General features: G+C 38.4%; 1 protein-coding gene across 1 annotated transcript in view; it reads right to left on the bottom strand.

The window, feature by feature from the left end:
• nell2a (neural EGFL like 2a) overlaps positions 1-17,500 on the bottom strand; it is a 95,126-nt gene that overhangs the window by 62,812 nt on the left and 14,814 nt on the right. The window contains exons 3-8 of the mRNA XM_088996012.1: positions 12,017-12,167; positions 9,320-9,493; positions 8,076-8,172; positions 4,621-4,693; positions 3,102-3,184; positions 1,237-1,365 (exon numbers count right to left, since the gene is read on the bottom strand). Of these exons, the coding sequence (XP_088852138.1) occupies positions 1,237-1,365; positions 3,102-3,184; positions 4,621-4,693; positions 8,076-8,172; positions 9,320-9,493; positions 12,017-12,167 (707 nt within the window). The remainder of the gene's footprint in view (positions 1-1,236; positions 1,366-3,101; positions 3,185-4,620; positions 4,694-8,075; positions 8,173-9,319; positions 9,494-12,016; positions 12,168-17,500) is intronic.

Genomic DNA, 17,500 nt, shown 5'->3' with positions numbered 1-17,500 from the left:
ATCTATTAGTCATCTGGCTAGCTAGCTGGTAATGTATCTGGGTATTTATTAGCTATATGGCTAGCTGTCTATCTGGCGACCTATTAGCTATCTATCTGGATACCTGGCTGGCTGTCCATTTGCTATCTATTAGCTAAATGTAAGCTAGCTAGCTAGCTTTCTATCTATTTGAGTTACTTCCAGGTTGAGTGAACGCTGGCGCATGTGACTGCCGCTGCTCACCCGCAGAAAAAAACGATCCTGTGACTGTAAAATGACCTTGAGAGTTTTGAAAGGCGCTTATAAATGAAATGTATTATTGTTTATTATTATTATACTAAAATACAATAAAGGATAGTAAAATAATGCTCACCCCCGACCTGTTCAATCTATAAATCAATAATAAATTATTAAATATCAAGTAAAAATGAAACTTCACCTTTTTTGTGGGGTGTTTATTTGCATGTTAACTATATTTGATATAAACCCGTCTCTATGTCTGACTAGCTAGCGAGGTATTAAGCTACCTAGCGATCTATCTATCTAGTGAACGATCTATCTAGCTAACGCACTATTAGCTGTCTAGCTGGCTAGCAAACTACTGGCCAGCTATCCATCTGTCTATCGAGCTAGCTAGCTAGCTATCGAGCTATCCATCTATAGAGCTATATCTATTATCTATCTAGCTAATGCTGGGTATCCAGATCGCTATCTATTAGTGATCTTTTGAATTGAAAATATGACGTAGAGCGTCATTCCTGAATTTGTTTGGGGTTTTTTTTCATGCTTGGGTGCCGATAAAGCGCTGGTCATGGCCTCTGGCAATATTTTTTCTTTTCCACAATATAATTTCATTTTCTTTTTTCCATGTTAGCACTTTGTTCCAGTTTCAGCTTTTGTTGAAGCGCTATATAAACCAATATGTATGTATGGCATTGTATTCTGGACAGCTGCCCTCATTTCAAACTAATATAACTCAAGACCCATATCATTTAGGAATTAACACTTTTTTTTGATGAAAGAAGAAAGTCTAAGTTTTTTTTACGCTGCATTGAATGTTTATGTAGTCCTAAAACACAAAAGTCTGTGGGTCCTGGAATTCAAGTGACAATGACAAAAACCCTGGCACTGCAGTGGACACATTTGTGCATGTCTGGCAGTGAATGAGTTAATTAAAGCTGAATGTTTTGTTTCGTTTTCTTTTGTGTTGGCTATGGACATAAACACAATAGACTGGTCAACGTGCGAAGGTCTCACCATGCAGGTGCAGTTTCTGCAGCCATCTGTCCAGCCCTCGTCTTCCCGGTAGACCACTCCCTTGACGCTGCAGGTCCTCTCACAATAGCAACCGTCCAGCCCATTCATCTTCTCCTCAGCCTTGGACAGCTGCTCAAGCAAGACAAAGACAAAGACAAAGACGAGATGGAGACAAGATTCCTCAGCCAGGGTTGCATTTACATGCGGGTCAAAGTGTCCCCAAAGAGTGAAATATTTAGGCTCAGCATCCACATTGGCATGTGTATATGGTACTGTTGTGGTTGGTACTCCCAATTGCATATTTTCCGATAAAGCGCTGGTCAGACCTCTGGCATTGCTGTCCCCTTCCACAAAGGGGCAGTATTTGCCTTTTGTCCATGTTAGCGCTTTGTTACAGCTTTAGCTGTTGTCAAAGCGCTAGATAAATAAATATGTATGTCTAGTATTTTGTTCAGCCACCCCCATTTCTAGCTCAGATAACTCCAGACCCATATAACTTAAATCATTCACTGCCAGATATCTGCTAAAATGTGTCCAGTCCAGTGCCAGGGTTTTTGTCATTGTCACTCAAATTCCAGGACCCAGAGAATATTGAGTTTCAATTCAATTCAATGCAGCGTAAGAAACTTTAAAATGTCTTCTTTCATCAGTAAAAAAAAAGGTTATTTCCTAAATTATATGGATCTGGAGTTATATGAGCTTAAAATGAGGGCTGCTGTCCAAAATACAATGCAATACATACATATTGGTTTATATAGCGCTTTAACAACAGCTGAAGCTAAGTGCTAACATGGGAAAAAGGGGGGAAATGCTGCCCCCTTGTGAAAAGGGAAAAACATTGCTCAAAGTCTGGCCAGCGCTTTATCGGCGCCCAAGCAAGAAAAAACAAAACCCCAACTAATTCGGGAATGGCGCTCTACGTCATATTTTCCATTCCTGTATTAATTTGTGAATGGCAGTAATAATTTACTTTTTTTTTCTAATAAAAGAAGAGAGTCTAAGGCAGGGGTGTCAAAGTCATTTTTTGCCGCGGGCCGCATTGTAGTTATGGTTTCCTCTCGAGGGCCGTTATGAATTTGGGGAACACATTACAATGTTTAAATCCCTTCAAATATTACATATAGAGCACACAGCAAATTAATGAATAACTAGTTTTCAAATCTGAAGTCAAGAATAATGACTTTTATTGTGGTTGACATCCAAAAATATGAAATTTTGCCTCAGATTTTAGCAATCATCATGGAATTTAACAAGTTTGATTTGCTTTCGCGGGCCGAAAAAAATGATGTGGCGAGCCGGATTTGGCCCGCGGGCCTTGACTTTGACACATGCGGTCTAAGGTTTTGTACGCTGCATCGAACGTTTATGTCGTTCTAAAACTCACTATTTTGTGGGTCCTGCAATTTGACTGAAAACGACAAAAACCCTGGCACTGGAGTCAACACATTTTTGCACATCGTCTGGTAGTGAATGAGTTAAAGACCATCGCGCAAGTGAAAGTTAATTCGTTTTCACGCCTTCGCCAAGACTAAGAAAGCAGATTCGAATTTTGCAGCAAACATAAGCTTTGACCTCGTGGAAGGAAGTACATTTCATCACAGTGTGCAAATTCCCCTCCGGGCGTTCTCGGGGGGGGGAGGACAATGGACAAAACTCACCATGATCTTGAACTCTAACCTTTTATAGAATCAGAATGTTGGTGTCGAAGGAAGTATTCGCTAGACATTTGGAACGTCTACCCCCCTCCGTCCCCCACAAGAGGACGATGTACGAATAAAGAGAATAATGCCCATAGCAGCGGGCTCAGCGGGAGCGCTGGCTGGACGTTGGAGTTACCCCGTGGCTGACCTTGCACTGTACATTACCTTACTGGATGTTTTGGCAAGGATATCCTGCAGCTCCATGATCTTCTGGACCAGTCCGTGAAAATCGTTGCAGGTTGGGCATGCTGAATAATGAGAGAAAATTGCGCGAAATAGTCAAGAAAGTGAATCGAAGACATTTTTAGAAGCTACCAAATATTTGAGTTTTGTTTTGTTTGGGTTTAAGATCATCAAAATACTTCGGTGCACCTTATACACCAAAAAAACACAGCATTTATCTATCTATCTATCTATCTATCTATCTATCTATCTATCTATCTATCTATCTATCTATCTATCTATCTATCTATCTATCTATCTATCTATCTATCTATTTATTTATTTGTGTATTTTTTAATTTATTTGTGTATCTTTAAATTTATTTGTATATTTTAAAATGTATGTATATATTTTTAAATTTGTTTATTTATATATTTTTAATGTGTTTATTATATATTTTTAGATTTATTTATGTATTTATGTATGTATTTATTTATTTATTTATTTATTCATTTATTTGTGTGTTTGCTGGTTTGTTTGTTTGTTTGTTTGTTTATTTACTTATCCATTTATTTATGTATTTATTTATTTATTTATTTATTTATTATGTATGTATGTATGTATGTATGTATTTATTTATTTATTTATTCATTTATTTGTGTGTTTGCTGGTTTGTTTGTTTATTTATTTATTTATTTATTCATTTATTTGTGTGTTTGCTGGTTTGTTTGTTTGTTTGTTTATTTATTTATTTATTCATTTGTGTGGTTATTTATTCATGCTTTTTGTTTGTTTATTTCTGTTTGTTTATTCATTTGTTTGTTTATTCATTCACTGTTCGTTTATGTATTTGTTTACTTATGTATTTGAGTATTTATTTATTTATGTTTTTTTTAGTTTGTGTATTTGTTTACATTTGTTTATTTATTTTTTATTAATTCCCTGGTTATTTATTTATTTATTTATTTATTTATTTATTTATATTTTTTGTGTGTGTTTTGTGTTTGTTTATGTATTTATTTTTTATGTGTGTATGTGTGTGTGTCTGTATGCGTGTATGTGTGTATGCGTGAATGCGTGAACGCGTGTCCATATGTACGTATGTACGTACATATGTATGTATGTATGTATGTATGTATGTATGTATGTATGTATGTATGTATGTATGTATGTACAGTGAGACCTTGGCTTATGAACTTAATTGGTTTCCAGACAGATGTGTAAGACAAAAAGCGTGTATCCTAAAAATTAATTTCCCATAGGAAACCACTAAAATGAGAATAATCCGTTCCCAGGTCCCCATAAAACATAATTTTCTTCTTTCTAATTTTCTATTTACTGTCTGTTTATTTATTTATTTATTTATTTGTGCATTTCTACCTATTAAATATCATTCAATTCATCATATGCGCAAGCGTGACCCTCGGATACTATGCATACTAACTCTGAATTCATTTCAAGTGATTGATATGGGGAGAAGGCGGCGGCGGGGGGTTGGGGGGGTGTCATCGGAAGCACTCACTTCTATTCAGGTCCGGACACTGGGAGATATATCCTTGTGGCATGACCACAATTTCAACATCCTGCATCACCCCCTGAAAACACACACACAAACAGAGAATATATGTGAGCCGAGTAAAGTCAAAGTGATAGCAACAAGAGAAATGTGTTTTGCTCACTGTGGAGTGTAAAATGATCATAATAAAGCCTCCGAGGAATAATCTTCGCAGCGGGAGGTTAAGTGACAGCGACTATGGTTGCAAATTGTATTTCACCACTTTGATGTTGTTGATTGCTGTCCACCCTCCGTCCAAACACTGGAAATAGATGTGTTTGCACACACAAGAGCAATGACAGTCTATTTCCGTGATAAACATCTAATCTATTCATTTTCTATCATGTTTTATTATTTTGTTCTCATTCGTGTGTCACGCATTGGAAATTTTTGCCTCATTAATTCCAATAGGAATCATAACTACAGGGACCAATAATTTTGAAGCAATAAACCTGTCAACTGAGTCATTTTGAGAAATTGTGAGTCTGCGGGAAGGTTTAGTTAATACAGTAAAGTCTCGTTATATCGATATCGGATATATCGATAGTCCCGGTTATATCGATACTATTTCTATGCACGCACGGAGAAAATTACATGCAAACAGGGTCGGATATATCGATAGTCCCGGTTATATCGATATTTTTTCGGACTCCCTTGAATATCGATATAACGAGACTTTATTGTAATCGTATTAATAATAATAATAATCATGTTAATAATACTAATAATAATCATCATCATCATAATACAGTCACAGTTAACTTATTTAAGTTATGAGTTAACTCATTCACTGCCAGACGATGTGCAAAAATGTGTGTGGATGAAAAGGTTTCTTCAGCCGTCATCTGTACTTTTTGAAGGTGTCGGACGTTTCGCTTCTTATCCAAGATGCTTCTTCAGCGAACTAAAGTTTTACTGGTAGTATCGGCACTATATATATATCCCTAATGTCCAGACATGGCGGCGCCGGACACTGCTATGATAGCTCTCAGGTTGGGGGGAGCAGAGGACCACTCCCTGCTGCCCCACCGATTGTTCCGACATTCCTGACTAACGACTGGCCTGATTGCCCCACTCTCTCCGGCATCACCTCATCAGCATTACTAATGTTGCCTAACCTATGTAGCCTAAGCAGGCTATTGTACGAACGATCCAAATTGAAGCTCACCCCACCATATTGGTTTAATGAAGGATTTAGCTGTTTTATTAAATTTGCTTCTTTTACTCCCCATTCAACCCATCTATGTTCTTTCACTAAGATTTTAACCTCATTGTCATCAAATGAGTGGTTGCTAGCTTTTAAGTGCATATGTACTGCCGACTGAGGCCCAGTGGTATTATCCCTGCGATGTTGATAAAGTCTTTTTTTGCGAATTTGTTTAGTCTCCCCAATGTACTGCTCTTTACAATTTTAATTCTTACAAAGTATTGAATAAACTACATTACTTTGTTTTTCATTTGGCAGCCTATCTTTTGGATGCACTAATTTTTGCCTTAAAGTGTTTATCGGTTTGAAATAAGTAGGAATTTTGTGTTGCCAAAGTACTCTAGTTTTTCAGAAACTCCTGCAATGTAAGGTACTGCTACTCCTCTCCTTTTTGTATCTTCAGAATTTTTGGTTTCATTCCCTATTCTTTCTAATCTTTACATGGAAGAGATGGAGAAACAGGCCCTACACATAACAAACAAAAGTAAAATGTGCAGATCTCCAAAACAGGACGAAAACGTGGCGATGAGGCACCCATCTGACTTGTCAAAAGGCACAGTCACTGAGATTCAAATAGGTATGTATTACGATGATAAAATGTGGCGCTCCTCTCGTCAGATCTGTCAGCGCATTCCACTCTGTTTCCGTCCTCCATCTGACTTTTCCTTGAGCCGGATTCATTTTTCACTCATCAGTCACAGAAGAACTAAAGCGCCTAATCTTGTTTAGACGTTGATGCCAGCCCACTGTTTTGTGTATTTTTTTAACAACCGCAAAAAGTGTATTGGAAAGCTAAAAAAAAAAAAAAAAAAACTGCAATGTTGACAAGTCTCACAGCGCCATAAGCTTCCACATTTGCTAGCTTGTTGTGCCTGCAGCGCTGATTGGCTAATCGTTCGTCTCCCGCTGAGCTCATTGAATTGAGTCTCGCTCGATCGAGAAAACCGCTGCTTAAGGTCCTGAAAGCAGACAAGAGGTCTGCGGCAGGGAAATGTGAGCAAAGATTCAGCCTTGGCTTTTCAGTGTGCGGTGCGATCCGGGGAGACTGTCTGATTGATACAAAATACGATAAAACAAGCCTTAATGAGCGCGGTCTAGAGGCTATTCAACGATTAGCATCGGCGTGATGGAGGTTTGCTGAGGTAAATTGCATTGGGTTGCGAAAGGAAAAGGATAAGGTAACAAATCACGCTGATGGAATGCAAAGTAAGACTTCAATTAAAAATGGCTAAACCTTGAGAAATGCTAGCAATTAAATCCAGCCAGAGCAGGGGTCGGGAACCTTTTTTGACTAAGAGAGCCATACAAGTAAAATATTTAGAAATGTTTTTTTTTTTGTGAGAGCCACACACACGCAAACACACACGGGCGGCCACTTTTCAACAAAATGTCAGAATGTATTACAGTAAAGTCTCGTTATATCGATATTCAAGGGAGTCCGAAAAAATATCGATATAACCAGGACTATCGATATATCCGACCCTGTTTGCATGTAATTTTCTCCGTGCGTGCATAGAAATAGTATCGATATAACCGGGACTATAGATATATCCGATATCGATATAACGAGACTTTACTGTATTTAAAATAACTTTGTGATAGGCCTCACCATTAGCATGAATGGTTATCCGTTCCTCATGATTGGTAAAAATTGATAGGAATGAAAGTCAACTTGCCGGGTCGATATGCGAAGTTACTGCTGGCTAACCTGCACACGACTCATTAGCTTCCACACTTTTTCTACTGTCTCACGCAAAAGTATATCGCTGCTAACGTTAGCATGGGGCTTGTCAAAGTGCCACAGACATTCGACTGTTCCATCGATGGTATTGTAACATTGCAAATTAGAATCCGAACCTTTTCTCTCCACAAAGACAAATCCTTCGGTTTATTCAACCTGAAGTGTATAATATTATTCGTCTTTTTTTTTACTCGTTGGGCTAATTTAAAAGGGGTGTTTACCCGTTTCAACAACGACCAGTACTATCCAATCAAAACTGCACTTTCCGCCAACCTAGGTCAATATCATCCAATCAAATTGCGCTTTCCGCCAACTGCAACCCAAACAGAAAATGAACAGCGAAAAGGCGAGAATATGTTTTTAGTATTATCGGCGAGCCAGATGCAATCATCAAAAGAGCCATATACAGCTCGCGAGCCATAAGTTCCCGACCCCTGAGCTAGAGTAAAGAAGACATTTGCATCGATATCCAACCTTAAAGAATCCGTGAGCAGAGTTTCTCTGTCCGAGCCATAAGGAGGCATCCTCGGGTATGTCCATGTCGGGGGCCTCCACCACTCGCTCGTAGATCCTAAAACAAACACAGAGTGGAATTCATGCTATGAAACCCCCCCCCCCCCCCAAGTTATTTCCCAAATGGTCTTGCCCTGATCTATCTCTGCATTAGGTCATTCCCTGGTCCATAGACTCATAATGTAGGTAAGATACATCCCATAATATGAGACTAGGGAGTGTTGAGCTACCCAGAATAGCAACACTAAAGCACCAAGTGATGTGATGTGAAATAACGTGCGGTCAGAGGAGTGCTGCTTGAGCATTAAATGCTAACCTGGAAGTGCAACATGAGTGACTCACACCAATCACGCGACAACAGCCCCAATGGGTCTCATTTACTATCTGTCTTTATTTTGACCAAAAAAAATGAGCCAAGAACTGACAACGGGCCAGTAGCTACATTATTTTTGGGGTTTTCAATCATGCACGAGTACGTTTTTACAGATGCTATGAGAATGTCGTGAGGTCAGCAGGGGCCACGACTTGGATTGGTTTAAATGCGTCTGTGTGGGCTCTACAGGAATACAGGAGTGGTCCATCGAGGAAAAGGTTTCTTCAGTTGCCATCCGTAACTTCTTTGAAGGTGTCGGATGATTCACTCATCCAAAAAGCTTTGTCAGTGAACTAAAGTTGTGCTGGTAAACCCTAGCTCTATATCCGTAATGGACAGAGGGGACAGTGCCAGACCTCTACTTTGATAGGTCCCTGCTCTAAGGTTGAGAGAGCTCTTCGGATGAGGAGTGAAACGTCCGACACCTTCAAAGAAGTACAGATGACTGCTGAAGAAACCTTTTCCCCGATTGTTTAAAATGCAGATTTGACATTTCAATGAAGTATTGTTAACTGAGAATTCAGCCGTTCGGTTGGTCATTTGTAGTTTATTTGTTAGAATTTGTTTTGGGGGGGGGTGTCTGTAACGGATTAATTGAATTTACATTATTTTCTATGGGAAATGTTGTTTTGGCTTTCAGTCAAGATACTTTTTGTCAGATGGACTGACCGTAGAAACCAATAAGAGTTGCTTTTGCATTTGTTTTCCTCACTGCGCACAATGTGGACCAAACCAAGAGCTCAAAAATGCAACCTATATATTGAGCAGCCATTTTTGTTTGGAATTAGCAGCGTTGCTTCCCTCGAATCATTCTTGACCAAACCGTCGTTACCTGTTGCAGTCGACGTGAAGGACGACATGAGAGGCGCTAACGGCGACAGAGACTTTGTGCCACTGGTCGTCAGCCAAGCTGTAGGGGAAAACCTCGGTGTGGGCCTGAAGGCCTTTGGTGCGGTAGTGGAGGCGGACCTCGCTGCGTTGTCCGCTGCTCTCGAGCTCCAGGAACCTGTCGTGGGGAGATCAATGATGTGAAATTCTTTTACGACAACACCTGCAGAAAGGTCACCGGCACATTACGCATGGTGAATATCCGCGAAGGCATCAGAATACGAATGGATGATCAAGCCGCGGGTGAGGCCAGCGAAATGACCTTGGGCGAGGATGCACCTGTGACCCCGAGTACGTGTGACCCCTGATGTTGTTTCGGTTTCAGACAAAACTAATAAATAAATACAGTACATAAATAAATAATCAATCAAACCTCTGAAGATGGACGACACTAATTCGCTGTGGCGGCCCCTTGAAGGGAAAAGCCGAATGGAAAGAAAATAAATAAATAAATAAATAAATAAAACTCAAATACAGTAAAGTCTCGTTATATCGATATTCAAGGGAGTCCGGAAAAATATCGATATAACCGGGACTATCGATATATCCGATATCGATATAACGAGACTTTACTGTACATAAAAAACTAAATAAATAAACAAACAAACAAATAAATAAATACAAAGGAATACATATGAAACGTAATTAATTAATTATGCTTATGAATAAATAACAAGTACGTAAAAACACTCAATAAAAAATAAATGAATTAATAAATAAATGGATAGACAAATAAATAAATAAACCATTGATAAGGTTATTTGTTGTCATAAAATAATCAAAATGTATTTTTATTTTATATAGCTTTTTATAAGGATATAGTGTTGTGCAGAGGTTTACTTTTTACAATTTCACAGAAGAATTATACCTTTGATTGTCCGTAACGTAGCTATTAGCTTCTTTCATTTCTTCTTCCTTTTTTATTTCTCGATGACTCCTACTACAGTGATACGTTGGCTTACAAGACAGTGTGTAAGGTGAAAAGTGTGGATCCCCAAAAGTATTTTCCCATAGGAAACCATTAAAATGAGAATAATCCGTTCCCAAGACCCCATAAAACATAATTTTCTACTTTCTAATTTTCTAAGCCTTTAAACTACTCAAAATAGACCATATTTTATGCATAATAAATGTGCTATCGTATTATAATTAAATAAATAAACTGTACTATATAATAAAGTGGTTTTATTTACCTTTGTGATGATCGTTGATGGCTTGATGGAATGGAGTGGCCGGTTTCATCAGCATTAGTGATCCTTGGAGGTGCTTTCTCTGCCATAATTTTACCTAGTTCCTCATCAATTGTGTTCTGTTTCTTTGATAGCTTTTTGGATCAATCATAATATAATACGTTTCATTTATAAGCCCATTTCAAAACTCTCAAGGACAATTTAAGTGTACAGATGGCTTGTGTGGGTTATTTGTGGTGCCTGATTGATGACATTTTTTTTAACCTTGCAGTCTACACTCTGCCTTTGAACTATCAAAGTTGATATCAAAGTCCAAATTTCACAGTTTTTTTTCACTTTTTTTTTTTTTTTTTTGTTTCAAGCTCTGTCGTCTCCTTTTCGTGTGGTTTTAACCGAAGACGCCTTTTTGTTTTTAGGAGAACGGCCTCACTCTTTCTCTGTCTCTAACCCCACCCCCACACCGCTGCGTTCTTGACCAATCACGTGGCTTTAACCGAAGACTGGGGGCGGGGAATAGAGGACAAAAACAGTCGACTGCCATTTTCTTGTTAGGAGAACGGGGTCGTTCGCGAACAACACATCATTCATTGGGGCAGCTCTGTGTGTGTCCCGAAAAATAGTTTGTAAACCAAGGTAAAATTTTCATAAATGTAACATTCGTAAACCGAAAAGTTCGTAAGCCAAGGGGTTCGTAAACCGAGGTATCACTGTACCACTATCATTTCAGGTAGTGTGAATTATTTCTCTCAACATGCTAGCCCACCTCTAAGGACCGGCGTGCAACGTCAGACATTTGTGGGAGGATCTTTGTGATTGCGATCAGCGATATTTTGTGTGTGTTTCTGTCTGTCTTTAGTATTAAAGACAATATAGCCGATTCATCCGCAGAGCTCATCTAATAGATTTGCTCCCCTGAGGTCTTGCACGCGCCAATGACGCCAAATTAGTCATTCCAAAGAAACCACACCGCTTTTTTTCCACATGCAAATATATATATTTTTTTTCCGGGAAGGCCAATCAATGTTGAAGGTCATTAGCATCCCGGCGAGCTCTCTCTTCTCAGGACTGACTTTAATGTACAAACGGTTCATTGGGGGAATCGCCGTTGTGATCATCCAACGACTCAGCTAGCTCAAACTAATAGGAAACATCAGGCCGCGAACTACGGTTAAGGCCACATCGGTTTTCCCTGCACGATTACGGGGCTGCGTATTTGGCTCGTTGATGGACTGTGAATAATACATTAGCGTACAGGATGATTTGTTCTGTTTACCCGCCCGTCTTGTAAAACATTGGAAAAAAGAAGTGCCAAATGAAGGTATTAAAGCTTCAATGAATACGGAAGCCACCGTGATGCCTCGTCTTGACGCCTCATCGGTGTGTTTGTCGCTATTTGACAAGTTACGACTGTGAACGGCACAACATTATTGCGGCGCTAAAGAAATGCTAACCTGTTTTCCGACTGATGAATGGAGAGGATCACGCCCGAGTTGAGGCGCTCTTGTTTGAGCGTCACCAGCACGCTGAATTCGCTCTTGCCTCTCAGTTTACGGACGGTTTGCTCCCACACGTCGCCGGCGGCTTTCACTTGCCGGGAAGAACCTAAGTTGCAAAGTAAAAACAAGTGAGATAATTATTAGAATCATCATCATCATCATCATTCATAATAATAATAATAATATTTCTTTATTTCTTGTTTCTTTATTGATTTTTTATTGTTTCTGTATTGGTTGTTTCTTGTTTTTGTATTGATTGTTTCTTGTTTATTTATTGATTGTTTCTTTATTTGTTGGTTCTTGTTTCTCTATTGTTTACTTGTTTATTGTTTCTTGTTTCTTTATTTATTGTTTCTTGTTTCTTTATTAATTGTTTCTTGGTTGAGTGAACGCTGGCGCGTGTGGCTGCCGCTGCTCACCCGCAGAAAAAAATATCCTTTGACTGTAAAGTATCCTTGAGAGCTTTGAAAGGTGCTTGAAATAAAATGTATCATTTATGTATTTATTTATAATTATTTATTTATTAATAATAATAATAATAATAATAATAATGTAGTATTTTATTGCTATTATTAATAATAATAATAATTGTAATAATATTCATAATAATAATAATATATCATATATCAATCATATCATATCATAATAATAATAATAATAATAATACAGTAAAGTCTCGTTATATCGATATTCAAGGGAGTCCGAAAAAATATCGATATAACCGGGACTATCGATATATCAGACCCTGTTTGCATGTAATTTTCTCCGTGCGTGCATAGAAATAGTATCGATATAACCGGGACTATCGATATATCCGATATAACGAGACTTTACTGTAATAATAACAGTGTCTGAAAGTCATGACAAAAAGTTAGCGGAGGGGTAAGGTTCAATTTGGATCATTCCTACAACCGACCTCTAAGGCAACATAGGCTTAGTTATGCTGATGAGGTGATACCAGAGCAAATGGCGCAATCAGGCCAGTCGTAGACCACATACTCAGGCAGGACAATAGTAGTATTGTGTTCAGAGTTTTGGGCAGGGGGTAACACCCCCTCCATACCCCCCAAAAAAGCACTGATGCAGTAAATCCTTTGATGGCGCCTGAAATGAGGTCTAGTCTAGTCAGCTCGCATTCTTCGTCAGATGTGACAATAAGTGCTTACGATGAATTCTGCGTACATTTTCTTTTACAGAGTACAAAGTACAGCGCCCGATGGTTCATTGCGGTGAGAAAATGTATTATTTATTTATTTATTTATAATTATTATTAATAATAATAATAATATTAATAATAATAACGCTCAGCAGCTGCAAGTGTATTCAAACTTAATGCACTTGGTTCATTATTCAAAGCGGAAAGAAGAAAGAATGTAATTACGGAAAATATCTCATTGCTTATGACACATAACAAAGCGTTGCTCAAATATATTTCCGCTGGAACAGGTTGATGTTTTTTTTTTTCATGGGAAATGTGCCGTCGAATGCGTTTCCGTGAGGGTTTCGCTCGCTATGAATATTTGACGCGCCGTTGATTGTGACGATGGAAGAATATGAATTCATAAATGTCAAATCAGTGCGTTGAATCCTCAAATGGGTTTAAAAATATATATTTGTTTTTTTTTTTTTTTTTTTTTTTTTTAAACGGTTATCGCATCAGTAAATTATTGATGATATTGATCAAAGACGTTGACAGTGCTGTGGAATAGCGGCAGACGTCAAAAAAAGATGTGGTTCTCAAAAACGGCTAGTTAGCTGGCTATCTATTAGCTATCTATTCGCTAGCTAGGTAGTTAGCTTTATATTAGCTATCATTCCAGCTAGCTAGCGATCTATTAGCTAGCTAGCTAGGTTTCTATCCATTTGAGTTAATTCCGGGTTGAAAGAACGCTGGCGCGTGTGGCTGCCGCTGCTCACCCACAGGAAAAAACTTATCTTGTAACTGTAAAGTGACCTTGAGAGTTTTGAAAGGCGCTTATAAATGTAATGTATTATTATTATTATTATTATTATTATTATTATCAAAACCCAGCTATTTAAAATTGTATTTTCTGTGCAGCTCTATCTCTTGTTTCTATTTATAATTGTATTTTATTCATTATTGTATCGATGCTTGTCTGTGACTGTAAAGCTTTGAAAGGCGCTTGAAATGAAATGCATTGTAATGTTTTTTATTTATTTTTAACTTGTTTATTTTTTACTTATTTGTTGTTTCTTTATTAATTGTTTCTTTATTTGTTGTTTCTTGTTTATTTTTTGTTTCTTTATTGATTTATTTTCTTGTTTCTGTATTGATTGTTTCTTGTTTCTTTATTTATTGTCTCTTGTTTGTTTGTTGGTTGAGTGAACGCTAGCGCGCGTGGCTGCCGCTGCTCACCCGCAGAAAAAATATCCTCTGACTGTAAAGTGTCCTTGAGAGTTTTGAAAGGCGCTTATAAATGAACTTTATTATTATTATTATTATTATTATTATTATTATTATTATTATTATTATTATTATTGGTGTTATTATTATTATTATTATTATTATCACTTTGCTGCTGTGAAATGTAAATTTCTCCACTGTGAGACTAATAAAGGCAAATCCAAATCATTACTACTATTATTATTATTATTATTATTATTATTATTACTATTATTATTACAATTATTATTACTATTATTACTACGATTCTTATTACGATTATTACTACGATTATTATTACTATTATTATTATAACTATTATTATTACTATTACTATCGTTACTATTATTATTATCATTATTATTATTGTACGTTCAGGTGGTTGTTTTCAAAGCAAGCGGCGTCGCTGACCCGCTCTTCCCACCAGCTCATCCACTTCTTCTACCCCAAATCTATTCCGACTTTTATGCCACTTTAATGGAAACATCAATAAATGATGACTTTTCTCAGAAGCCATCGCATCAACGGCTTCGTTTCCAGCCACGAGATGCATGCAAGATGCCTCGGCGTTTCGTAAGCCGACCACGGAAGCTCGCGTGGAAGGAAGTTTGAGTTGCAGATGGTGAAAGCTACAGCAATTCAAAAGAAATTTAAAAGATTATTTTTCTCTGATAAAATGGCAACACATCATTTCATCTTCACGCAGGTTTGTTCGAAAACCGAAACAGCACTTTCCATTATAATCAATGCAAAAAATAATAATCCGTTCCAAGTCGAGAAAACTAAATTTAGAAAAAGCAGTTGTAACGATTTTACAGCAACAACTGGATAAACACGTCCTAGTAGAGCAAGTCATGTCCTTGAGAGTTTTGGAAAGCGCTTATAAATGAAATGTATGATTATTATAAAATCATGTCAAAACAATCTAGAACACAGTAGGCGGGACACACTCTGAACCAGTTGAACCGCACACACACACAAACACACATGCACAAACACACACATACACACACATTCATACATACAGACACACATCCATACACTCACATGCATACATACAGTACACACACACACACACACACACACATACACACGCACACACACACACACACATACATACACACACACTGTATAACATATACCGGTATACACAGTGATACCTTGTTTTTTGACCATAATTGGTTCCAGAAGCATGTTTGAAAACCGATTTGTTCGAAAACCGAAACAGCACTTTCCATGATAATCAATGTAAAAAAATGTAATCCGTTCTAAGTCTAGAAAACAACATTTTAAAAAGTGCTTTTAAAATATTTCACACCATAAGCTCAATAAACACATACTAGTAGAGCAGGTCATTTGTAAAATAATATAAAAACACAAGACAGAAGGCGGGGGACACTGCACCGGTTGAACCAATACACACACACACACACAAACCCCATAACCACAAACATACTCAATGAAGATCATTTGATCCAAAATAGATTTTCAGATGAAGCAAGAAACCTTCCCAGGAGGGACCAGTTTGCAAACCCAAACACTGATTAGCAAAGCGCACTTCTTGGCCACAGTTTGATGTATTCAGACTGCCAACGCAGTGTCATTCCGGTGTCATTGGCTAAGGTAGGACAGATGGTCCGGTTACCGCAACACGAGTTTGGCTTGGCAATAATCTGCTGCGTCAACAGATCCCCCGCTTAAAAGCAAAATGAAAACGGGTGATTCTGTAAAATCGATGATCGCTCATCGAAAATACAGTCGGTTCTTCAACGCTTTCAGAGTCACACGGACGGTCGGATCGAGTGAGACAATATGTCGGGTTCAGCGTGTTGCCACGCTGAGTGTTTAGCAAACCCTGAGTACGCTGACATTTGAGAAACAAGCGCAGAGGGAGCAGATGTCAGGGCGGGTCCACGCGGTGCGAAGGTTGACGAGGCAAGCGGTGGGATAGTAAGATGGAGTGGGGGGGGGGGACCTAGAACTGGGCGGCATCCCAGCTTGGCAGCCATGAGCCTTTGATCTATGAGTGGCTGACTATCATCAGCAGGTTGAGGCGGGAGGCGAGTGGGTGTGGGGCGGTTGGGGGTCTGCCTCAAAAGGAACTTAACGGGGTCAACGGGTGGAGGTAATTTTTCACAGGGTTTGCGTGATGAGAGTGAATGGGAGGAATCAATTGCAAGAGCAATCTAAGATGGTGACAACACACTCGGAAAAGAAATACAGTAAGCGGAACGGGACGGTGGTGTGTGTGTAGAGGGGGGGGGTTCACTGCCATATTTGGGCAACATGCCCAGATTCATTGGCTAATGGAAAACCGACAAACAGACATCATTGGCCTAGCACAATCAATGAGCTCATCTCTACTACTATATGGCCAGCTATCTATTAAGACCTAACTTGCTCTCTGTTAGCTATCTATTAGCTAGCTAGCTTTCTATCTGAGTTACTTCTGGGTTGAGTGAAGACCCAGCTAGTTATCTGTTAGCTATCTATTAGCTAGCTAACCTTCGATCGGAGTTACTTAGCTATCTATTAGCTGTCTATTAGCTAGCTAGCTAGCTTTCTATCTGAGTTACTTCTGGGTTGAGTGAAGACCCAGCTAGTTATCTGTTAGCTATCTATTAGCTAGCTAGCTTTCGATCCAAGTTACTTAGCTATCTATTAGCTGTCTATTAGCTAGCTAGCTTTCTATCAGAGTTATTTCTGGGTTGAGTGAAGACCCAGCTAGTTATCTGTTAGCTATTAGCTAGTTAACTTTCTATCCGAGTTACTCAGCTATCTATTAGCTAGCTAGCTTTCTATCTGAGTTATTTCTGGGTTGAGTGAAGACGTAGCTAGCTATCTGTTAGCTGTCCATTACCTAGCTAACCTTCGATCGGAGTTACTTAGCTATCTATTAGCTGTCTATGAGCTAGCTAGCTTTCTACCTGAGTTACTTCTGGGTTGAGTGAAGACCCAGCTAGTTATCTGTTAGCTATCTATTAGCTAGCTAGCTTTCGATCCAAGTTACTTAGCTATCTATTAGCTGTCTATTA

This window comes from Hippocampus bargibanti, linkage group LG05 (genome assembly GCF_051943395.1).
Source record: "Hippocampus bargibanti isolate YZ-2025 linkage group LG05, ASM5194339v1, whole genome shotgun sequence".
In the NCBI taxonomy this organism is placed as follows: Eukaryota; Metazoa; Chordata; class Actinopteri; order Syngnathiformes; family Syngnathidae; genus Hippocampus; species Hippocampus bargibanti.
This window is presented reverse-complemented; position numbering and strand designations above follow the sequence as displayed.